Genomic DNA, 25,634 nt, shown 5'->3' with positions numbered 1-25,634 from the left:
CCTGGACAAGAGTGACACCCTCCTACCCACCCCCACCCCATCTCTACTAAATAGAAAAATGAGCTGGTCATTGTGGGGCATACATAGTCCCAGCTTCTCCGAAGGCTGAGGCAGGAGGATCACTAGGCTGACATCATGGCACCCTATCTAGCCTGGGCAACAGAGGGAGACTCAGCGATGGAAATACTCTAAAACAGGATTATGGTGATGGTTCCACAACTCAGTAAATTTACTAAAAATTATTGAATTTATACTCAAAGTGAGTGAATTTTGTGATATGTAAATTACACATCAATAAACTTGTTTTTAGAATGAGCCACAAAGCACTCACACAGAAACACAGCAGTCAGCTAGGAGTTTGGAGTGTGAGAGAGGCAGTAGGGATGAGCCTTAAAATACTGAGCAGAAAAGCAGCATTATTTAGAGGAGGTGTAAGAGGAAGAGACTGGACCCCGGGGATCGAGATAAGTAGAAAACAAGGTCTTGGTAGGCATTTTTAGGGATAATAATTACAAGAGCAAACCTTGATGAAGGGATGAGATGGAAGGAGGTGGAAGAGTTGGTTTTAAAAGAGTTGGGGACTGGGCAGCACCTGTGGCTCAGTGAGCAGGGCGCCGGCCCCATATACCGAGGGTGGCAGGTTCAAACCCAGCCCCGGTCAAACTGCAACAACAACAACAAAAAAATAGCCGGGCGTTGTGGTGGGCACCTTTAGTCCCAGCTACTCGGGAGGCTGAGGCAGGAGAATTGCCTAAGCCCAGGAGTTGGAGGTTGCTGTGAGCTGTGTGACGCCACGGCACTCTACCGAGGGCCATAAAGTGAGACTCTGTCTCTACAAAAAAAAAAGAGTTGGGAATTGGTACAGTGGTGCACCTGTAGCCCCAGCTATTCTGGAGGCTGAGACTTGAGGATCTCTTGAGTCCAGGTGTTCAAAACCAGCCTGAGCAACATATTGAGAATGCCCCCCATCTCCAAAAAGGAGTGAATGAATGAGTAAATAAATACAAATTAAAAAAGAGAGACTTGGGTTTACTTTTGTCAATGTTGAGGGAAGAATGGGAAAAAAGGGAAGAGGCAGTTGGAAATCCATTGAATTTTTTTTTTTTTTTTTGAGACAGAGTCTCACTTTGTTGCTTTTGGTAGAATATAGTGGTATCATAGCTTACAGCAACCTCAAACTCTTGGGCTCAAGCTACTCAAGCTTCATGAGTAGCTGGGACTACAGGCACCCACCACGACCTTGATAGTTTTTCTGTTTTTAGTAGACATGGGGTCTCACTCTTGCTCAGGCTGATCTTGAATTCAAGCAATCCACCTGCCTCAGCCTTCCAGAGTGCTATGATTTTACAGGTCTGAGCCACTGTTCAGGCTGCCATTGAATTTCTAAATCTAGGAAATCCAGACTTCTACAGTATGTCATAAAATTCATCACCTCATTTTTAGTGGATTCCTCAGGATTTTCAATATACAAGATCATGTCATCTGCAAAGAGAGGTGGAGGTTTGCTTTCTCCTTTCCTTTCTTTTCTTTTCTTTTCTTTTTTTTTTTAGCAGGCCCTGGCCTGGTTCAAACCTGCCACCCCCAGGGCACAGCGCTGGTGCTCTAACCCTTGAGCTACAGGTGCCCAGCCTTTTTTTTTTGGAAAGACTGTCTCTCCGGTGCCCTGACTATAGTGCCATGGTGTCATAGCTCAAGTTCTAGGTGTCATACCTAAAGTTTTTGGACTCAAGCGATTCTCTTGCCTCAGTTTTTCTATTTTTAATAGAGATGGAGGTCTTGCTATTGCTCATGCTGGTCTGAAACTCCTGAACTCAAGCAATCCACCTGCCTTGGCCTTCCAGAGTCCCAGAGTGCTAGGATTACAGCCATGAGCCACTGCGCCTGGCCTTTCTTTCTTTTTTTCTTTCTTTTTTTTTTTTTGAGACAGAGCCTCAAGCTGTCGCCCTGGGTAGAATGCTATGGCATCACAGCTCACAGCAACCTCCAATTTCTGGGCTCAAGCGATTCTCCTGCCTCCACCTCCCAAGTAGCTGGGACCGCAATGCCTGGCTATTTTTTGGTTGCAGCTGTCATTGTTGTTTGGTGGGCCCGGGCTGGATTTGAATCCGCCAGCTCAGGTGTATGTGGCTGGCGCCTTAGCCGCTTGAGCCACAGGCGCAGAGCCTTTTCTTTCTTTTTTATTTTTTTTATTAAGTCTTTTGCACATAGATCATAAATACATTTATGCCAATTTCAGTGTGTTGATTATTTGTACAAGTTGGAGTGTTTACATCATACTAATCAATATAGCTTTCACCTCGTTTACCCAGTTATAACATTATGACATTTGTGCTCTACACATGATAGATCCAACCTTTTCTTTCTTTTTTTGAGACAGAATCTCATTCTGTCACTCTGGGGTTGAGTGCTGTGGCATTATATCTCCTAGAGCCTCAAACTCTTGGGCTCAAGCAATCCTCTTGCCTCAGCCTCCCAAGTAGCTGGAACTACAGCTGGTGCCTGTCACAATGCCCAGATAGTTTTTCTATTTTTTTAGTAGAGACAAGGGTCTTATTCTTTCTCAGGCTGATCTCGAACTCCTGAACTCAAGCAATCCACCTACCTCAGCCTTCCACATTGCTAGGATTACAGGTGTGAGCCACCACACCCAGCTACTTCCTCTTTTCTACTCTCGGATTTTCTTCCTTCCTTCCTTCCCTCCCTCCCTCTCTCCCTTCTTCCTTTCCTTTTTCTTTGTTTCTTTTGCTTAACTTCCTTGTCTAGAACCTCTAAAACAATGCTGAACAGAAATGGCTAGAGCAGACCTTCTTGTCTTATTCCTGATCAGAGATGAAACCATTCAAGTCGGCTTGGTGCCTGTGGCTCAAGCAGCTAAGGCACCAGCCACATACACCTGAGCTGGCGGGTTCGAATCCAGCCCGGCCTGCCAAACAACAATGACAGCTGCAACCAAAAAAAATAGCCGGGTGTTGTGGCACGCGTCTGTGGTCCCAGCTACTTGGGAGGCTGAGGCAAGAGAATCACTTAAGCCCAGGAGTTGGAGGTTGCTGTGAGCTGTGATGTCACAGCACTCTACCCAGGGCGACAGCTTGAGGCTTTGTCTCAAAAAAAAATAAAAAATAAATAAAGCTGATTAAAAAAAAAAAAAAGAAAGAAACCATTCAAGTCTTTTACCATTCGAGATGATGTTAACTGTGGGTTTTTCATAGATGGCCTTTATTAGGTTGAGGAAATTCCCTCTATTCCTGGTTTGTTGAGTGTTTTTTTAATCATGAAAGGGCCATCTCCTAATTTTAAATCATTATTCATTTGAGAGCATGGTTATTAGCCATAGTCTTCAAACCCGATTATTTAAATGTTATTTATTTATTCATTCAGAGACAGAGTCTCACTTTCTTGACCTTGGTAGAGTGCTGTGGCCTCAGAGCTCACAGCAACCTCAAACTTTTGGGCTCAAGTGATTCTCTTGCCTCAGCCTCCCAAGTAGCTTGGACTACAGATGCCCACCACAACATCCAGCTATTTTTAGAGACAGGGCCTTGCTCAGGCTCAGGCTGGTTTTGAACTCGTGGGCTCAGGCAATCCACCTGCTTGGGCCTCCCAGAGTGCTAGGATTACAGGTGTGAGCCACCATGCCCAGCCTGATTATTTAAAATTGAATATGAAAATAATTAGTAGCAGTTTGCAATTTGTGTTTTTTATTCTTTGGCTTAAAAATGTATAAGCCTCATACATTGTTGTGGGCATGAAAAATGTTACAGCCACTTTGGAAAAAGGTCTGGCAGTTTTCTCAAAAAACTAAACATACCCCTACCCTAGACCAAAGTTTGATTTATTTATTTTTGAGACAGGGTCTCACTTTGTCACCCTCAGTAGAGTGCCATGGTGTTACAGCTCACAATAACCTCTAACTCCTGGGCTTAAGCAAATCTCTTGCTTCAGCCTCCCAAGTAGCTGGGACTATAGGCACCCACCACAATGCCCGGGTATTTTTTGGTTGTAGTTGTCATTGTTGTTTGGCAGGCCCAGGCTGGATTCGAACCTGCCATCTCTGGTGTATGTGGCTGGCGCCCTAGCTGTTGAGCTACAGTCACCGAGCCTAGAACAAAGTTTTAATCCTAAACATTTACCTAAGAGAAAAAAATGCATGAATCCATACCAAGGCCTAGAGGAAGGTGAGAATAGCAGTTTTATTCATAAAAGCCACAAACTCTCTAGACTTCTAGTTTTTTTGGGCAGTGTGTGGTGTCTCAGAGGCAGAGCAGCATCAAGGGCTGATTTTATTACTAGGTTACCCAGAACCAGATTGGAGGGTCTGCTTCCCATTGCCACTCTGCAGTCTCAATCTGTGGACCCTGGTTGTAAAGAGTAAACTGTATCTTAGGAAGCCAGTGTCACCTTGTTTCTTCCTTTAATTTTATATTATTTGTGTCACATATTTCCCATAATAGAAATGTTAATTTTACTGTACTTTTGGTACCTTTTGGAAATCTAATGTATTGTTTTATACATATACATAATATCTCCTTAATACTCCCCAAGTGTTCAACAGGTGAACATGGATAAATGCATGGATAAACATGCATTCATCCATTCATTCATTCATCATGCATTCATGATGATGACAGAACACAATTAGGCCAGGTGCGGTGGCTCACACCTGTAATCCCAGCATTTGGGAGGCCGAGGTGGATTGCATGAGCTCACAGGTTTGAGACCAGCCTGAGCCAGAGCAAGACCTCGTTTCTAAAAATAGCTGGTGTTGGGGCGGCGCCTGTGGCTCAGTCGGTAGGGCGCCGGCCCCATATACAGAGGGTGGTGGGTTCAAACCCGGCCCCGGCCAAACTGCAACCAAAAAAAAAAAAAACAAAATAGCCGGGCATTGTGGCGGGCGCCTGTAGTCCCAGCTACTCGGGAGGCTGAGGCAAGAGAATCGCTTAAGCCCAGGAGTTGGAGGTTGCTGTGAGCTGTGTGAGGCCACGGCACTCTACCGAGGGCCATAAAGTGAGACTCTGTCTCAATTTAAAAAAACAAACAAACAAACAAAAAAAAACAAATAAAAATAGCTGGTGTTGTGATGGGTGCCTGTAGTCCCAGCTACTTGGGAGGGTGAGGCAAGAGAATTGCTTAAGCCCAGGAGTTTGAGGTTGCTGTGAGCTGACGCCACGGCACTCTACCGAGGGTGACAAAGTGAGATTCTTTCTCAAAAACAAAAAAGCAAAAAACAAACAACAACAACAAATTTGGCTTCAAAAAGGACTGACTATTGCTGCCAGCAGTAACACAAAGGAAGCTCAAAAACAGTATACTATGTGAAAAAAATTAGACAACAAAAGGAATATACTTTGGGTGGCACCTGTGGCTCAGTTGAGTAGGGCGCCGGCCCCATATACCGAGGGTGGCAGGTTCAAACCCAGCTCCGGCCAAACTGCAACAAAAAATAGCCGGGTGTTGTGGCGGGCGCCTGTGGTCCCAGCTACTCGGAAGGCTGAGGCAAGAGAATCACCTAAGCCCAGGAGTTGGAGGTTGCTGTGAGCTGTGTGACGCCACGGCACTCTACCGACGGCGACAGAGTGAGACTCTGTCTCTACAAAACAAAAACAAAAACAAAAACAAACAAAAGGAATATACTTTATGATTTTGTTAATAAAAAGTTCTAGAAGGGCGGTGCCTGTGGCTCAGTGAGCAGGGCGCTGGCCCCATATACCGAGGGTGGCGGATTCAAACCCAGCCCCGGCCTAACTGCAATAAAAAAAAAATAGCCGGGCGTTGTGGCGGGCGCCTGTAGTCCCAGCTACTCGGGAGGCTGAGGCAGGAGAATCGCCTAAGCCCAGGAGTTGGAGGTTGCTGTGAGCTGTGTGACGCCATGGCACTCTACCGAGGGCAATAAAGTGAAACTCTGTCTCTACAAAAAAAAAAAAAAGTTCTAGAAAAGGCAAACCAATTTACAGTGGAGGAAAAAAATCAGAAGACTGATTGCTTTTGGAGAGTGTAGGGCAGGGGTGACACCGATTCTCTAGAGAGGTCCGAGGGACCTTTTGTTTGTTTCAGAAACAAACAAAAAAACATTTTTTCTGGGCCAGGTGCATGGTGGCTTACACCTGTAATCCTAGCACTCTGGGAGGGCGAGGTGGGTGGATTGCTTGAGCTGAGGAGTTCAAGGCTAGCCTGAGCAAAAGCAAGATCCCATCTCTAAAAAAAGAGCTGGGTGTTGTGGCAGGGGCCTATAGTCCCAGCTACTTGGAGGCTGAGGCAAGAGAATCACTTGGGCCCAAGAGTATGAGGTTACTCTATGATATCACAAAACTCTACTGAGAGCAACAAAGTTGGATGCTGTCTCAAAAAAAAAAGAATTTATTGTTTGTAAATCTTTTTTTTTTTGTTTTTTTGTAGATACAGAGTCTCACTGTACTGTCCTTGGTAGAGTGCCGTGGCGTCACGGGGCTCACAGCAACCTCTAACTCTTGGGCTTATGTGATTCTCTTGCCTCAGCCTCCCGAGCAGCTGGGACTGCAGGCGCCCACCACAACACCCGGCTATTTTTTTTTTGTTGTTGCAGTTTGGCCGGGGCTGGGTTTGAACCTGCCACCCTCAGCATATGGGGCCGGCGCCCTACCCACTGAGCCACAGGCGCCGCCTGTAAATCTTACATTAAAAGAAAAAACTGGGGCGGCGCCTGTGGCTCAGTGAGTAGGACGCCGGCCCCATATGCCGAGGGTGGCGGGTTCAAACCCAACCCCGGCCAAACTGCAACAAAAAAAATAGCCGGGCGTTGTGGCGGGCGCCTGTAGTCCCAGCTGCTCGGGAGACTGAGGCAGGAGAATCGCGTAAGCCCGAGAGTTAGAGGTTGCTGTGAGCCGTGTGACGCCACGGCACTCTACCCGAGGGAGGTACAGTGAAACTCTGTCTCTACAAAAAAACAAAAAACAAAAAAAACAAAAAAGAAAAAACTGTAGGGCTGGGCATGGTGACTCATGCCTGTAATCCCAGCACTTGGGAAGCCGAGGCAGGTGGATTGCATGAGCTCACAGGTTCGAGACCAGCCTGAGCCAGAGCAAGACCCTGTCTCTAAAACTAGCCAGGCGTCGGGCGGTGCCTGTGGCTCAGTCGATAAGGCGTGGGCCCCATATACCGAGGCTGGCGGTTCAAACCCGGCCCTGGCCAACCTGCAACCAAAAAATAGCCGGGCGTTGTGGCGGGCGCCTGTAGTCCCAGCTACTCGGGAGGCTGAGGCAAGAGAATCGCTTAAGCCCCAGGAGTTGGAGGTTGCTGTGAGCTGTGTGAGGCCACGGCACTCTACCGAGGGCCATAAAGTGAGACTCTGTCTCTACAAAAAAAAACAACTATCCAGGTGTTGTAGCGGATGGCTGTAGTTCCAGATACTTGGGAGGCTGAGGCAAGATAATTGCTTGAGGTTGCAAGAGTTTGAGATTGCTGTGAGCTGTCATGCTACAGCACTCTACTGAGGGCAACAAAGTAAGACTCTGTCTTAAAAAAAAAAAAAAAAAGAGATTCCGCGCCTGTAGCTCAGTGGCTAGGGTGCCAGCCACATACACTGGAGCTGGGGAGTTCAAACCCAGCCCGGACCTGCCAAACAACAACGACAACTTACAACCACCCCCCCAAAAAAGAAAAAATAGCTGGATGTTGTGGCAGGCGCCTGTAGTCCCAGCTACTTGGGAGGCTGAGGCGAGAATCACCTAAGCCCAAGAGTTAGAGGTTGCTGTGAACTGTGATACCACAGCACTCTATACTGAGGGTGACATAGTGAAACTCTGTCTAAAAAGAAAGAAAAAGAAAAAAGGAAAAACTGCAAATAAATACTGAATTCTAGTTAATGATAGAAATGCTGATGGATTTAGGGTGAGATGGACCGATGTTTGCAATTTATTCCGAAATGACTAAAATGTGAGGTGGATTAATATACAACTAGAAGAATGGTGGGAAAGGTGTATGTGACCAAACATGCTACTAAAATGTCAGTGTTCCCATACGACCCATCAATTCCTGTTTCAGGTAAATATTTGAGACAATGGAAAACATATGCTCACATAAAAACTTGGACCTAAATGTTGTAGCACCATTATTCATGATAACCAAAAAGTGGAAATAATCCAAACATTCATCAGTTGATAAATGGGTAAATAAAAAATGCATATTCATACAGTGGAATATTATTCACTATAAAAAGGAATAAAATACTGATAACATGCTACGACATGGGTGAAACTTGAAAATATTATGCTGAGTGAAAGAAGCCAGACACAAAAGGCAACATATTGTATGATTCCATTTATACGAAATGTCCAGAAGATACAAATTCATAGAGACAGAAGGTAGATTAGTGGTTGCCAGGGATGCAAGGAGAAAGGAATTAAGACTAACTACTAATGGGTACAGGTTTTCTTTTAGGGGTTATGAAAATGTTGAATTAGCAGGTGATGTTTACATAACATAATAAATATACGGTACTAAGAACCATTGCAGTATACACTTTACAATAGTGAATTTTATGTTTGTGAACTTTAGCTCAATTTTTTTAATGCTAAAAAATATTAATGGTAGAACCTAGGTGCTGGGTGATAGGGTGTTCACTGTCAAATTCTTTCAATTTTGTTGGCTGTTTGAAAAATTTTTTTTTTTAGAGACAGTCTCACTTTATTGTCCTCATCACAGCTCACCGCAATCTCCAGCTCTTGGGCTAAGCCTCCCAAGTAGCTGGGACTACAGGTGCCTGCCACAATGCCCGGCTATCTTTTTGTTGCAGTTTGGCTGGGGCCGGGTTTGAACCTGCCACCCTCGGTATATGGGACCAGTGCCCTACTCATTGGGCCACAGATGCTGCCCAGCTGTTTGAAAATTTTTACAATAAAATTGTAGAAATAATTAGTCATTGAAAAATGGAGGTTGGGGTGGCGCCTGTGGCTCAAAGGAGTAGGGCGCTGGCCCCATATGCTGGAGGTGGCGGGTTCAAGCCCAGCCCCGGCCAAAAACTGCAAAAAAAAAAAAAAAGAAAGAAAGAAAAGAAAAATGGGGATTAATTTTGTGACATCCTTTAGAACTGCCCAGGCAGGGGTCCTCAAACTTTTTAAACAGGGGGCCAGTTCACTGTCCCTCACACGGTTGGAGACCTGGACTATAGTTTAAAAAAAAAAAAACTGTGAACAAATTCCTATGCACATTGCACATATCTTATTTTGAAGCAAAAGAACAAAACGGGAACAAATACAATCACCCGCCTCATGTGGCCTGGGGGTGGTAGTTTGAGGACCCCTGGCCCAGAGCATGAAGGGCTCAGGGCTGACTATTAGGAAGGAAGGGAGGGAATGTACACCCTGCTGCAAGGTTGGTTATTGCAGGACAGGGGTATGGTGTGGGCTCGCACTTCAGTAGTCAAAGGATGGAGATAGATTCTGCTGGAGGTTGACCGAATTCTTGCCTACTGTGAAGGATTTCGCACTGGGTGGGCACACGGGGGAGAAGAAGCCAGCAGCAGCCCTGGGTGAGGTGCCCAGGAAGCAGCAAGACAGACCCATGTTGCATGTTTCCTGGTCCCTTCATTGGCTCCCAGCTCCCCAGACAAGGAGAGTCTTGGAGTTGGGCTGATTGTGGAGGAGGAATTTGTATTAAGAGAATTTAAGAGATTAGGAGATTCAAACGAGGCACTAAGAAGGGGTGTTAATGAGCTATCAAACACCTCTGGGTACAGTAGCAGTTGAAGAAGACTTGGAAGGCAGAAGCTGAAAATATCTCAAAGCTGTTGATCCCACAGGAAAGATAACCAGCCACTGGTTAAACCTGGTAATAGAACACTTTGATCTAGAATTTGGTAGTAAAAATGGCTAGAAGGGGAAGGGGGTGGGGGATGGGTATATTCCCACCCACAGGGTATATTGCATGGATATATGGCACACTTCCTGGGTGAAGGACACAACTGCAACCCAGACTGGTGGCACACACCTATAATCCTACTTGGAAAGCTGAGACCTGGATTAAGTACAAGGGGTCAATAAATTCCTCATGGTATGTTGATCACAGATAGAAGATGGCCATGTCAGGACCAGATCTCAAGGAGTATGAGGATGACTGCATGCCAGCTGAAGCAGTTAGCGCTCCCATTTTTGGGACTGCACCATCCTTGCTAAATGGGTGTCAGTGGCAATGGAAAAGTAGATGCTCACATTTGATCTAGGAGGTCATGTCCATCTGGTTGCCTGGGACCCTGTGGTACTGACACAGTGCAAAGTCGGGAGACTCATGCCATTGGGTACTATCATTTGGTAGTTTTTTAAATTCTAGTTTTAGGCTGGGTGCGGTGGCTCGCACCTGTAATCCTAGTACTCTGGGAGGCTGAGATGGGTGGATTGCCTGAACTCATGAGTTCAAGATCAGCCAGAGGGAGACCTTGTCTCTAAAAAAAAAAAATAGCCCGCATTGTGGGAGGGGCGCCTGTAGTCCCAGGCTTGGGAGGCTGAGGCAAGAGAATCGCTTAAGCCCAGGAGTTGGAGGTTGCTGTGAGGTGTGACGCCAGGGCACTCTATCATGGGCGACAAAGGGAGACTCTGTATAAATAAATAAATAAATAAACAAACAAATTCTAGTTTTATTTGAGTGGCCACATGGTTGAAATTCAAAAGGCAAACTATACTATCATTCGGTGTTCTTTTCTTTCCTTCTTTTTTTTTTTCAGTTTCGTGTTTTTATTGACACATACATACAACTCAGGCCTTGACCGTGTACTTCCACAGTGGTGCAGCTGTTCTTGCACTGCTGCTTCTTGGTCTTCAGGTTCGCCTCCTGCTTGCTGAGCTGGCAGTGCACAGCACGTGTCTTCTTAGGCGGCAGATCCAGGGGCTTGTACTTCTTGCCCTTGTAGGATTTCCTGAGGTTTTCTTTCTGAGTCTGGTTAATGATGGTGAGAACACAGGCGATGGATTAACGGATGACTTGGATCTTGGAGAGTTTGGACACCTTGCTGCCTGTCACTTTAATGACATGGAGTTGGGGCAACTCCACCTTGAGCTCATCCAGCTGTTTCAGGAGTTCCTCCTGCTTGCTGTGAAGGTCCTGAGCCTTAATTCTGGCCATTGCTGCACAAGCCTCCACTGTCACCTCCTCCGTGTGTTCTGTTTAAAGACAGTTTATTTATATTTTGCCTCCCTTTGTAAAGTAGACAGGTAGTAGTTAAAGCAGAGAATGCTGTTTGGCTCCCAATAACCACTCTCCCCATTAACAAACCCCAAATTGTAGCTGTATCAGAACTATTAGATCATTTTATCAGCTTCTCTTGCAGCCAGATGAGGCCATGTGAAATATATGTGAATAGTACCATGTGATACTTTTGGAAAGTCTTCCTGTAAGGAAGGAAGCCTGTCTCTTTCTTTCCTCGTTTTGCCTGGAATGTGGATGTGAAAGCTGGAAGTCTAGCAGCCATATTGAACAATGAGAATCAAGGATGAAAAGGCAGTGATGTGAAGGCACCTCAAAGACTCAAACATAGTCCTAGACTGCCTACCTCCGGATGTCTCTTATGTGAGAAAGAAAACATTCTGGCCAGGTACTGTGGCTCACACCTATAATCCCAGAGCTTTGAGAGGCTAAGGTAGGAGGATTGCTTGAGCCCAGGAATTTGAGGCTGTAGTGATTGTGCCACTGCACTTCAGCCTAGGTGACAAAGTGAGACCCAGTAAATAAAAGAAGTAACACTCTATTTTGTTTAAGCCAACCAGGAACTTTTTTACAAATAGAGCTAATAGTGCTCAGAAAATCTGTAAATCTGGTTTGGACGATACCACCAAACAGGCCTATAACAAGTGATCAGAGCAGGAAAGGAAGCAGATAATAGTAACTACCAAATGTTGATTGTATTTAAAATGGTTTTATTGAGATATAATTTATATAGTACAAAACTCATCCATTTAAAGTGCACAACTCAATGATTTTCAGATTATTTACAGAGTTGGGCAACTATCACCATAATCTAATTTTAGAACATTTGCATCACTCTCCAAACAAACCTTTTACCCACTAGTTATACTGGGTATTTGTTCTATTCCTGGCACCCTGAAAATTGCTTTATGGATATTATTTCCTTTAGTCTTCCAATAATCTCTGAGTTTTTTTATTATCTCCTTTTCATGGATAAGAAAACCAAGGCCCAGAAATAAGTAAACTTCCCCAGGATTACACAAACTTCTTTTTTTTTTTTTTTTGTAGAGACAGAGTCTCACTTTATGGCCCTCGGTAGAGTGCCGTGGCCTCACACAGCTCACAGCAACCTCCAACTCCTGGGCTTAAGCGATTCTCTTGCCTCAGCCTCCCGAGTAGCTGGGACTACAGGCGCCCACCACAACGCCCGGCTATTTTTTGGTTGCAGTTCAGCCGAGGCCGGGTTTGAACCCGCCACTCTCGGTATATGGGGCCGGCGCCTTACCGACTGAGCCACAGGCGCCGCCCCAAACTTCTTTTTTTTTTTGGAGACGGAGTCTCACTTTGTTGCCCTTGGTAGAGTGCTATGACGTCACAGCTCACAGCAACCTACAACTCTCGGGCTTACGTGATTCTCTTGCCTCAGTCTCCCAAGTAGCTGGGACTACAGGCCCCCACCATAATGCCCGGCTATTTTTTGTTGCAGTTGTCATTGTTGTTTAGCTGGCCCGGGCTGGGCTCAAACCCGCCAGCCTTACACGAACTTCTATATCAGAGCCAGGATTCGTACTCCGTTTTGACCGATGCCAAAGCCTACACTTTCCTTTTCTTTTTTCTTTTTTTTTATTGAGACAGAGTCTCACTTTGTCACCCTCAGTAGAGTGTTGTGGTGTCATAGTTCACAGCAACCTCCAGCTCTTGGGCTCAAGTGATTCTCTTGCTTCAGTCTCCCAAATAGCTGGGACTATAGGCGCCTGCCACAACGCCTGGCTACTTTTTTTGTTTGTTTGTTTAGCAGGCCTTGGTCGGGTTCGAGCTCACCAGCCCTGGAGCCTGCGGCTGGTGCCCTAACCACTGAGCTACGGGCACCCCTCCAAAGCCTACCCTTTTCAAACCACGATCCAGATGCCATCACCCAGGCTTTGGAATCCATCTTTTAACTCTGCTTTATTCTCTTCCCCAAGGCCCATTGTTCTTTTATTTAGTGCCTGAGCCAGCAGCCATGCTGTTTCTGGGCCCATTGCTGATGCTCTTCATGTTTTCCAGGCCAGTCTCATGTAACTTGTGTTGGGCCCAGCTTCTTTCCCTTTAATCCACTTTTCTGTGAAGTCAGTTTCCTGATGCCTGAGAACTCTGCTCAGGTTGCCAAATACCTCCACTCAAAGAGGTCCAAGTGGCCTATGGAACCACTTAGCTCTTTTTCTTTTTCAATTTTTGGCTGGGGCTGGGTTTGAACCCTTTACCTCTGGCATATGGGGCTGGCGCCCTACCCCCTTGAGTCACAGGTGACACCCAAACCCTTAGCTCTTTAACACAGTATCCAGACCTCTCAGAGACCTGGTGCGGTCCACTTTTTTAATTTTTCCTCCACTCCCCCATAAACCCTTTGCCAGCTTCCAAACATGTCTTACGTGCTCTTGTCTCCCCATGTTTGGTCCTGTTCTTTGAGTAGGGAGGGCTCTCCTCCAATCTCCATCCCTCCAAATCTTTCTCATCCCAGCTATAAATCTCCTCTCTGAAGCTGTCTCTACTCACACCTGTAGGCAGTTGTCCTTTGGTTCCTGAAACTACTCTTACCACACACTTCCTTTCTGTAGTGACTTGGGCTGATCTTCACTGTCAGATCCTTGACTCCAGAGCCTAGGTCCTCTGATTGGCCAAGCCTGTGTCATTTGTCCACTTCTATGGCCAGAGATAGAGTAAGTTCTATTCAAAACACATGGGCTTGCCGGGCGCGGTGGCTCACGCCTGTAATCCCAGCACTGTGGGAGGCTGAGGCGGGAGGATTGCTTGAGCTCAGGAGTTCGAGGCTTGTCTGAGCGAGAGTAAGACCCCGACTCATGAAAAAAAATGGAAAAACCCAGCCGGGCGCCGCGGCGAGCGTCTGTAATCCCAGCGGCTTCGGAGGCTGAGGCAGCAGGGTGCCCACAGCCCGAGTCTGAGGTTGCAGTGAGCTACGACGCCATTGCCCTCTGCTCAGGGCATAGGGTAGAACTGTGTCTCGACAAAAAAAAAAAACAAGGCAAAACACATGGGCTGAGGACAGGGGAGCAGAGAACCCCTAAAGAAATACTGGGCACTTCCAGTTGATGGTATAGGGGTATTAAAAAAAAATTTAAGGCCGGGCACCGTGGCTCATGCCTGTAATCCTAGCACTCTGGGAGGTCAAGGCGCGTGGATTGCTTGAGCTCACGAGTTTGAGACTAGCCTGAGCAAAAGCGAGACCCTGCCTACCAAAAACAGAACAACTGGGGCAAGGGCGGCGCCTGTGGCTCAGTGGGTAGGGCGCTGGCCCCATATACCGAAGGTGGTGGGTTCAAACCCAGTCCCGGCCAAACTGCAACAAAAATATAGCTGGGTGTTGTGGCCGGCACCTGTTGTCCCAGCTACTCGGGAAGCTGAGGCAAGAGAATCGCCTAAGCCCAGGAGTTGGAGGTTGCTGTGAGCTGTGTGACGCCACGGCACTCTACCGAGGGTGATAAAGTGAGACTCTGTCTCTACAAAAAAAAAGAAAAAAAGAAAGAAAGAAAAGAAAAACTGAGGTAAGAGGATCTCTTGAGCCCTAGTTGGAGGTGCTGTGAGCTATGATGCTACTCTATCCAGGGTGAAAGCTTGAGATTCTGTCTCAAAAAAAAAAAAGAAAAGAAAAAACAATTAAAACAACTTTAAAAAAGATTCTGGGTGCATCAAAACAAAAACCTGTAGCACTCCGCGGAGGTGAGTGGATTGCCTAAGCTAACAGGTTTGAGACTAGCCTGTTAAAATAGCTAAAAATAGCCGGGCATTATGACAAGCACCTGTAGTCCCAGCTACTAGGGAGGCTGAGGCAAGAGAATCGCTTGAGCCCAAGAGTTTGAGGTTGCTCTGAGCCGTACATCACAGCACTCTACCAAGGGTGACGAAGTGAGACTCTGTTTAAAAAAAAACCCAAAACCCCAAAACCTATAAAACCTATGTCTGATATTGGGAGTAGTTTTCCCATAAGTTCTGAGTTACCTCATTTTCTTTTTCTTTTTTTTTAGAGACAGAGTCTCATTTTGTCACCCTCGGTAGAGTGCTGTGTCGTCACAGCTCACAACAACCTCCAGTTCTTGGGCTAAAGGTGCCCACCACAGCGCCTGGCTATTGTTTTCTTTTTTTTTGTTACAGTTTGGCTGGGGCTGGGTTTGAACCTGCCACCCTCGGTATATAGGGCCAGCACCCTACTCACTGAGCCACAGGCGCTGCCCTCATTTTTTTTTTTTGAGACAGAGTCTTACTTTGTCACCCTTGGTAGAGTGTCATGAAGTCACAGCTCACAGCAACCTCAAACTCTTGGTCTTAAGTGATCCTCTTGTCTCAGTTTTTCATTTTTAGTAGAGATGGAGTCTCACTTTTTGCTCAGGCTGGTCTCAAAATCCTGAATTCAAGTGATCCACCCACCTCAGCCTCACAGAATGCTAGGATTACAGACATGAGCCACTGTGCCTGGCCAATCTCATTGTTTAATAATTCTTTGATTTAGGCTATGTGCAAATGGCTCACACCTGTAATCCTAGTACTCTGTGAGGACGAGGCTGATGGATTGCCTGAGCTCAGGAGTTAGAGACCAGCCTGAGCTAGAGGGAGACTCAGTCTCTACTAAAAATTATAAAACTAGTCCCGCATGGAGGCAGGCGCCTGTAACCTAGCTTGCCTGTAACCAGGCAAGAGAATTGCTTGAGCCCAAGAGTTTGAGGTTGCTGTGAGCTATGATGCCAGAACTCTCTACCAAGGACAACAAAGTGACACTCTGTCTCTCACACACACAAAATTGTTTGATTTGATTCATTATTTTTAATTTTTAAATTTTTATTATTTGAAATAGTCTCATTTGTTGCCCTCGGTAGAGTGCTGTAGTGTCACAGCTTACAGCAACCTCAAACTCTTGGGCTCAAGTGATTCGCTTGTCTCAACATTCTGAGTTGCTGAGACTACAGGTGCCCACCACAACGCCCGTCAATTTTTTTTTTTTTTTTTGTAGAGACATAGTCTCACTTTACTGCCTTCAGTAGAGTGCCATGATGTCACAGGACTCACAGCAACCTCCAGCTCTTGGTCTTCAGTGACTCTCCTGCCTCAGCCTCCCGAGCAGCTGGGACTACAGGCGCCCGCCACAATGCCCGGCTATTTTTTGGTTGCAGTTCAGCTGGGGCTGGGTTTGAACCCGCCACCCTCGGTATATGGGGCTGGCTCCCTACTCACTGAGCCACAGGCACCCCCCCTCCGTCAATTTTTTTAGAGGCAAGGTCTCACTCTGACTCTGGCTCTGGCTCAGGTTGGTCCTGCACTCATGAGCTCAGGCAATCCACTCACCTCAGCCTTGATGTGATTCATTTTCTCCTTCATTCATTCAACAAATAGTTGGCCAATCAAAACTGAATATCTCGCTTGGCTAGCCTTAAGAAACAAAAACAAAAACAGAAACAACAAATCAAATATAGTCCTTAAGCCATGAAGCCTATAGTCCAGTGAGAGAAGTCAACACTACTCAAACACCATATAAACAAATCTGGAAACGCAGCAAATGTAAAATGGTAACCTAGGACATCATTATTGTGTCCTAGAAGGTTTCCATGTTTCCTAATCTAAATGATTATGTGAAATTATTTTAACTGGGCAATGAGCCTTTTCTTTCACAATTGGAAATGTGTGTCTTTTATCGCTTCTCGGCCTTTTGGCTAAGATCAAGTGTGGAAATGTGTGTCTTTTAAAATCACATATTCTGGGCAGTGCCTATGGCTCAGTGGGTACGGCGCCAGCCCCATATACCAAGGGTGGTGGGTTCAAACCCAGCCCCAGCCAAACTGCAACAAAAAAAAAATAGCTGGGTGTTGTGGCAGGTGCCTGTAGTTCCAGCTACTTGGGACTCTGAGGCAAGAGAATTGCCTAAGCACAGGAGCTGGAGGTTGCTGTGAGTTATGATGCCACAGTACTCTTTATTGCCACCAAAGGCAATAAAGTGAGACTCTGTCTCTACATAAAAAAAAAAAATTAAAAATCACATATTCCAGAAGAGGTACCTTTGGATTTATTTCATACTAAAGTGTAAATGAATAAGCAAGGAAGCTCTTGCTTCTTACGAGACGATAAGTTCTTAGGATGGGGATGAGTGTCAACCCTAGAGAAGGGATGCACAGCTCTGGGAGGCTAAAGGACAATTTCCTTTACTTTCTGACTTTGGATGGGGGAATCTTTGAAGCTGACTCTGAACGACAGAAAGGGAGAGGAAGCACTGGAACCTTTTCTGACCTTCATCCTACTTCCTGTCAGCTATAGGACTTCATGTGCAGAATTTCTCTCCATACGAAAACAAGCTCCATGAGAATGGGTTACACTGGCAGGGAAAAGGAATCCATCCGTGCTTCTGCTCATACGACTGTGGAGGTAATACACAACACAGCAGGTTCACAAGGTACTGGCCACTCTTGACACCCCACCCCACCCCCGCACACGTTAATGCTTGAAACTTAACCACCAGCCCCTGGGCCCTGGGGGCTCCTAACTTGAAGTCTGGGGTGTTTTCAACTGAATGGCCACTGTCTTGGTTTGTTTTCTGTTGCACAGAGCAAAATATTCAAAATCAAGTAATTTATAAAGAAGAGAAATTTATTTCTTACAGTTATGGAGGCTGAAAAGTCTAAGGTCAGGAGGCCATATCTAGAGGGTCTTCTTGCTAGTAGAGACTCTGCTGAGTCCTGAAGTGGTGCAGGGTACTACAGGGCAAGGGGGCTACCCTTTTCTCTTCTCCCCTCTCCTCTTCTCTCCTCTCCTCTCTTTTCTTTTTCTTTGAGAAGAATCTCATGCTGTCCCCCTGGGAGAGTAATGCTGTCCCCCTGGGAGAGTACCGTGGCATCAATATAGCTCACAGCAACCTCAAACTCTTGAGCTCAAGAAAACCTCTTGCCTCAGCCTCCTGAGTAGCTGGGACTACAGGCACAATGGCAAGATAATTTTTCTGTTTTTAGTAGAGATGGGATCTTGCTCTTGCTTAGGCTAGTATTGAACTGCTGAGCTCAAGCAATCCATCTGCCTTGGCCTCACAGAGTGCTAGGGTTACAGGTGTTTGCCACCATGCCAGGCCCCTTTTCCTTTCCTTTCTTTCTGTTTTTTTTTGAAACAGAGTCTCATTATATCACCCTCGGTAGAGTGAAGTGATGTCACAGCTCACAGCAACTTCAAAACGTTGGGTTAAGTGATTGATTCTCTTGCCTCAGCCTCCCGAGTAGCTGGGACTACAGACGCCCGCCACAATGCCTGGCTATTTTTTTTGTTGTAGTTGTCATTGTTGTCTGGCTTGCCTGGGCTGGTTCGAACCTGCCAGCCTTGGTGCATGTGGCTGGAGCCATAACCACTGTGCTACGGGCACCGAGCCCTTTCTTCCTTCCTTTCTTTTCTTTTCATTTTTTTTTTTTTTTTGAGACAGAGTCTTAGTTGTTGCCCTCAGTAAAGTGCCCTTACATCACAGCTCACAGCAACCTCAAACTCTTGGGCTCAAGCAATTCTCATGCCTCAGCCTCCCAACTAGCTGGGACCTGGTGCCCACCACAACGCTTGGCTATTGTTAGAGATGGGGGTCTGACTTTTGCTTAGGCTGGTCTCAAACTCATGAGTTTAGGCGATCCACCTGCCTGGGCTTCCCAGAGTGCTAGGATTACAGGTGTGAGCCATCACTTTGTTGCCCTTGTAGAGTGCTGTGGTGTCATAGTTCACGGCAATCTCAAATTTTGGGACTCAAGTGATCCTCTTGCTTCAGTCTCCCTACTAGCTGGGACTTCAGTTACCTGTTTTGCTTAGCAGGCCCAGGCTGGTTTGAACCCACTAGCCCTGGAGCATGTGGTTGGCACCCTAAAAACTGAGCTACAGGAGCCCAGACGTCTTTTCCTTTTCTTATAAAGCCACCAGTTCACCTCCCACAACAACTGCTTAATCAATTAACCCATTAATCTTTGAATGGACTAATACATTTAGAAGGGCAGAGCACTCATAATCCAATCACTTCTTAAAGGCCTCACTTCATGATACTGCCATATTGGGGATTAAGTTGCAAGATGAGTTTTCAAACCATTGCAGTCAGAGTAATTCCAGTTCCAAAGGTTTGCTCTGTTTGCAGGCTTTCCCCCCACTCTGCCTGACTCATGCCTCTTTTGACCTGGCCCCCATGCCAGGCCTGGTCGCTGAGGTATCCTTTTGGCTTTCAGAGAGTTTGGTCCTTTCTTCTGTTGCAGCCTGAATGGCATGGCAGCCTTGCCCTTGATCACTGCCTGAGGGGAGGAGCTACAGCTCTTTCAGCTCCACAGCACCTACTCTGACCTAAAAAAGTGAAAGATATGGAGTCCTTGTCACTATATTCTGACTGAATGTGCTTCCAGCCCTTCCTGCCAGCCTCTTGACAGCCACCTGGCTGTTTTCCAGCTTGTAGTTAGTTTTCCTGGATGGGAAAAATGATCCCAGAATTTTTATCCTGGCACTTTAGTCTGAACCTGGGTCATTTTTAGCTGTATAGGAATACTTCTCCCCTTCACCTCTTCAAGTTCCCTTTCCCAGTCTATGGCCTTGTGTCCAATCTTGAAGAAGATTCCACAGAACTGCTGAAGACAGTTTTCTGTTTTTCTGCATGTGTAATAGTGTAGATGTTAGACTATGTGGTGTGTCTGAAGAAGACTGAAGCAATGAGTTTTTTCTTTTTTTTTCTTTCTCCAGATACTATGGAAGGAAGCATTAAGCTTTGTTCCAGCCATGAATAAACAGGTGCCCGTGTTCACAAAACACCTAGAAAGCAAAAAATTGGGAATGATTTGTAGGAAACATCTGTCCCTCAATTTTTTCCCCTTTTGGGAGTATTCCCCAAAGAATGGTGAAGGCATGAGCCCTAGGCTGGAAACACAAAGATGTCATCTTCTGCTTTTAATAGAGGACATCTTTGTGTTTCCAGCCTGCTTTTAAGTTCAAAGTCCGGTAGGGTAGGTGGATGCATTTACAGTGATATTTGTGGCCAACTCAGGTCCATGGCTTTGCTTTTAATACATCATGACTGAATTCCCAGAAGTCTGTTCTCTACCTCAATATTTAGCCCTCCATATTTCTTTCCTTTTTTTTGAGACAGAGTCTCTGTTGCCTCAGAGTAGAGTGCCATGGTGTCAGCCTCCCTGAAAGCTGGTACTAATGCCACAATGTCTGGCTAATTTTTCTAGTTTTTCAGTAGAGATGGGGTCTCACTCTTGCTCAGGTTGGTTGGTCTTAAACTCCTGAGCTCAAGTGATCCTCAAGCCTTGGCCTCCCAGAGTGCTAGGATTACAGATGTGAGCCATGGCGCCCAGCCTGGCCTTCCATATTTCTAAACTATCTTCTGTTGTATTGACTTACATGTGTTCATTTTGTCTCCTTGGGTCTATTATAAATTCTTTGAGGGCTGGGGCCACCTTTCTGTGATCTTTTGTTCCACTAGATGTTGGAAATAAGAATTGTCGGCGGCGCCTGTGGCTCAGTCGGTAAGGCGCCGGCCCCATATATGGAGGGTGGTGGGTTCAAACCCGGCCCCGGCTGAACTGCAACCAAAAAATAGCTGGGCGTTGTGGTGGGTGCCTCTAGTCCCAGCTACTCAGGAGGCTGAGGCAGGAGAATCGCTTAAGCCCAGGAGCTAGAGGTTGCTGTGAGCTGTGTGATGCCATGGCACTCTACCGAGGGCAATAAAGTGAGACTCTGTCTCTACAAAAAAAAAAAAAAAACAACCAAACAGAATTGTCTTGACTTCTGGTGGTACAGTCATGGTTATAGTCAGGCTGACAATCTGTACCTAGATAAAGTAGTGATGACTTCAGGGAATAATAACAAAGGTGTGCAAGCTTGTCAGCTGAGTGCATATTTTCACAGCACTCAGCAATGATATTTGCTTTTAATCGCGGAACAGTTGACTTTGAGGTAAAACATTCCCCTCTTCGTAACTTATTAAACTGTAACTATGGTGTAATGTATGGTCTTTATCATGCAGCAGTGGACATAGATGTGTTATCTGAGAAGGGAGTTTAGCATTCCTAATATTCATCATGTCATCTTAAACCTTTAGTCTTAGTATATGCCAGAGACTGTGCTGCTAAGCAGCTTTTCAGAAATTATCTTATTTAGGCCAGATGCAGTGGCTCATGTCTGTAATCCTAGCGTTCTGCAAGGCTGAGACGATTGGATAGCTTGAGCTCATGAGTTCAAGACCAGCCTAAGCAAAAGCAAGCGCCATCCCCTTTTACTAAAAATTGAAAAACTAAGCCCAAGAGTTGGAGGTTGTTGTGAGCTATGATACCACGGCACTCTACCCAGAGTGACAGCTCGACACTCTGTCTCAAAAAAAAAAAAAAAGAAAAATAAAATTACCTTATTTAATCTTTATAATACCCTTATAAGAAATATTATTATGCTCATTTTACAGAAGAGGAAATGGAATTAGAATGTTCTTTTTTTTGTTTGTTTTTGTTTTTGGCCTGGGCTAGGTTTGAACCCACCACCTCTGGCATATGGGACTGACACCCTACTCCTTGAGCCACAGGTGCCACCCTGGAATTAGAATGTTAAGTAACTTGTCCAGGTTCACACGGCTAGAGATGATGGAGCCAGGATTTGCTGAGATGACAGGTGTGAGCCATCACACCTAGCTACTATTAAACTTTTAATATGAATTCATCAGTTGAAAAAAATCTATTAGAAAATGTAATTAATTTTTTGAATAATATAGTCTGAGGACTTGTTTATATTTGTTCAAAAAATATCTATTGAATGGCCACTATATGCCAGACACTGTGGGGAGCGAAATAGATGTGGTCTCTGTTTAGTCGGGGCTGGAAGTTTAGCTGGGAACTCTCACAAGAAAGAAAGAGTCACATAAATAACTATATAATTTTAACTTGTGATAAGAGTTATGTAGGAAGAGTATAGAGTTCTTTGTGAAAGTTTAGTTGGGAACTGATTTATACAGTAGGGGGTATGGAAGGCCTTGGAATCAGTGACATTTAAACTGAAAAGTGAAAGAATATTAAGTGAAAAAATGGGCCAGGCAGAAAAAGCAGCATGGGCAAAGGCAGGGATGAGTTTGTTGAGTAATTGAAGGCTGAATGGGTAGTTTAGTGAGAAACAGTGCTGAGAGAGCCTCAGGTGGGAGGATATCAACAGGAACAATAGAAAAAACATCCCTAGAAAAATCCAGCATAGAAAAACAGTATAGTTCTGCACCATAGCTCATGCCTGGAATCCTAGAATTTTGGAAGGCCAAGATGGGGCGGTTGCTTGAGGACAGGAGATCGAGATTGCAATGAGTTATCATGCCACCATTGCACTCCAGCCTGGGCAATAGAGTGAGGCCCCATCTCAAACAAACAAACAAACAACTCACCCCCACCCCAACAAACAAACAAACAGAAAAAAAACCCCAAAACAAAAAGAAAGAAAGAAATGCTGTAAGTTGTCTCAGTTAATCCTCACCAGAAGTGTGTGAGGCAGGGATGGCAAGCATAATTATGGTTATTTTTATCATTGAGGATTAAAGCTCAGATAGGGACAAAGTCATGCAGCTTTTTGTACCATGGTTCACATCAGAGAGGCAAAATCTGTGGGCTTTCTGGGAAGCCCATAGGCAGCAGGTGAAGGAAGTAGAAAAGACCTACTGCTATGCTGTATGACTGTCTGAAGAAAGAAGCTTGTGAACTACAGACATCCAACAGTATATGCATCTTGGTCGCCACTCTGCGTCTCTCTGTCAGGGATCTCTGTGTCAAGACAGAAAACGTGGCAGTGCCTGTGGCTCAAAGGAGTAGGGTGCCAGCCCCATATGCCGGAGGTGGCAGGTTCAAGCCCAGCCCTGACCGAAAACTGCAAATAATAATAATATAAAAAAATAAAAGCATGAAATTTAAAAAAAGCTTTACAAAAAAAAGACAGAAAACGAGTCTTGCATTTTAGGGACTATCAAAGTCACTTTCAAAGTCGCCAGTTTTTTAATTCTGAGATTTACATATTGGAAAAAAATTTGAGCGTAGGCTGGGTTTTTTTTTTTTTTTTTGTAGAGACAGAGTCTCATTGTACCGCCCTCGGTAGAGTGCCGTTGCGTCACACGACTCACAGCAACCTCTAACTCTTGGGCTTACGCGATTCTCTTGTCTGGCTGGGGTTTTCTGACTTGTGCCCAAAGATTAGTGGAATCCCAAACTGAGAAACTACAACTCCCGGCAGGCCTCGGGGCTGGGTCTCCCCCCACCTTTTTTCCGCCTGTGTTGGGTGCGACCAATGACAATTAGTTATTTGAATAGACCAATAATATCGTGAAACTGTTCAGGTTGAGGCGGGGCGGTCAACCCATCCAATCCAAGATAAGAAAACATATTAACCAATCCAAAGGCGTGGGGGCGGAGTCAGCGGTTAGGGCCGCGAAAGAAGTTTGCTGGCGAAGATGGCGACTGAGACGCAGAGTGAAGGGGAGGTGCCAGCCACCGACTCCCGTCGTAGGTGAGCCGAATTCTTGCTCCAGTTGCCTGGGAAGTGAGGCCATGGGCTGGTCGTTCTGCCGTCCGTTCTTTGGGTCACGATGACCTATGGGCCGGGCTTCGTTCCTTCCTCCCACGGAGTTTCTGACCGTTGCGCCTGCGGGGGCTGAGGCGCGGTGTCCCAGCCCCTTCCCTGGGCTCCAGACAGGCTTGCGCTGGGTCTTACTAATGCCTGAGGGAGGTCCGCTTGCGGTTTGGCCACAAACTGACCAGCGGGAGGTGGCACTGCTGCCAGATTTGCGCCAGTACTCGTCTCGATGGCCAGGAAACCGAAACCCAGAGCTGTTTAGCGACTTTCTCGACGTCACACAGCGCTTTTAATCTCCGAGGTAGTTTGTACGTTGAATTCAGAGCAAGGGTTTGAGTGTCAATTAGAAATGGCTGTGAGGCTTTGGGTCGGTTTTTAGACCTCTTTCAGCTTCAATTTCTTCATCTATAAAAATGAACATAATGTTTGTTTCAGAAAAATGTCACATTGAATAGACAGTCCTTTTAAAGCTTCTGACACTGAGCCTAGAGGATAACTCAGTACGTGATAGATTTTCATTTTCTTTGTAGACAGCTAAAGAGCAGATGGGACTGCAGTCCAGACAAATCATGACTTCATTTCTACAGAGCTTTCTTTCCTAAACAGGCACACCGAAAGTTAGCGTTTGTAGGGAAGAATTTCTAGGTGACCTGGCCCCAGCCTCGAGACTGAAGTTGTCTTAATTGATTACAGTTTTGTTTTTTTTTAAGGTAGATGTTAATAACGTGATCTTATTTACGTTGCCCCAGCGTAAATCAGTAAAATGCCTTGGTTTGTCTTTTGTTGCCCTTTGTACTGAATAGGAGATACCAACATTCTTGGGAAACCGAATTTGTGAGCAGACTTCTTCTGGAATCCAGATGAACATGGTTGAATGTGTTATTTAAAATTTTAGGGTGGCGTCTGTGGCTCAAGGGGGTGGGGTGCTGGTCCCATATGCCAGAGGTGGCGGGTTCAAACCCAGCCCTGGCCAAAAAAACGGCAAAAAATAAATAAATAAATAAATGAATACAATTTTATACCGAAGAGCTTTCTACTCTTGGAGCCACCCGTAAATGGTTGACTATTTCTGCCCAGGAACTGTAGAGGTGCTTGATACTTTTAATTAGATCGTTGGTCATTCAGTTCTAAAATCCTGAATTGTGATGAAAATCTGAGGACAAAATACTATTTTATAGCAAAAGTATAGTTTGAATTCCTCTATAGTATATTGCCAACTGAATTTAAATTTTTTTTTTTTTTTTTTTGAGACAGAGCCTCAAGCTGTCGCCCTGGGTAGAGTGCTGTGGCATCACAGCTGACAGCAACCTCCAACTCCTGGGCTCAAGCGAGTCTCCTGCCTCTGCCTCCCAAGTAGCTGGACTACAGGCACCCACCACAACGCCCAGCTATTTTTTGGTTGCAGCCGTCCTTGTTATTTGGCAGGCTGAGCTGGATTCGAACCTGCCAGCTCAGGTGTATATTACTGGCACCTTAGCCACTTGAGGCACAGGCGCCAAGCCCTGAATTTAAATTTTGAGTGAGGGTATAATATGATCAACAGGTATTCACACAATCTTATCTGAATCTGAAACCATTATATCAATTCCATATTGTAAAAGTTTGGGATTTTCTGTAAGGCTTTAGGGCACATATTCACAGCACTTAGCTTTGGTCAGTAATGAATGAATAATAGTCTTCGTCATTTTTTTTTTTGAGACAGAGTTGCACTGTGTCATTCTCGTTAGAGCGCTGTGGTGTCACAACTCACAGCAACCTCAAACTATTTTGGGCTTAAGCGATTCTCTTGCCTCAGCCTCCCTAGTAGCTGGGACTACAGGGGCCCACCACCCAGCTATCTTTTTTGTTGCGGTTATCATTGTTGTTTAGCAGGCTGGGGCTGGGTTTGAGCCCACCTGCCTCTATGTTTGTGG

At 45.5% G+C, this 25,634-nt stretch overlaps 1 protein-coding gene and 1 pseudogene across 2 annotated transcripts in view; one reads left to right on the top strand and one right to left on the bottom strand.

Moving 5' to 3' along the window:
* Positions 1–10,686: 10,686 nt before the first annotated feature.
* Positions 10,687–11,088, bottom strand: LOC128581114 (60S ribosomal protein L35-like; annotated as a pseudogene).
* A 12,489-nt stretch (positions 11,089–23,577) lies between these two features.
* ARHGAP19 (Rho GTPase activating protein 19) overlaps positions 23,578–25,634 on the top strand; it is a 60,713-nt gene continuing 58,656 nt past the window's right edge. The window contains exon 1 of one of the 2 annotated variants that reach the window (XM_053584671.1): positions 23,578–23,655. In XM_053584671.1, the coding sequence (XP_053440646.1) occupies positions 23,600–23,655 (56 nt within the window). In that variant the 5' untranslated portion in view covers positions 23,578–23,599. Of the gene's footprint in view, positions 23,656–23,688; positions 24,023–25,634 lie in introns of those variants that run through there. The other variant, XM_053584672.1, reaches the window with a different exon arrangement.

The sequence above is a fragment of the Nycticebus coucang genome, chromosome 3, assembly GCF_027406575.1.
Source record: "Nycticebus coucang isolate mNycCou1 chromosome 3, mNycCou1.pri, whole genome shotgun sequence".
NCBI lineage: Eukaryota > Metazoa > Chordata > Mammalia > Primates > Lorisidae > Nycticebus > Nycticebus coucang.
This window is presented reverse-complemented; position numbering and strand designations above follow the sequence as displayed.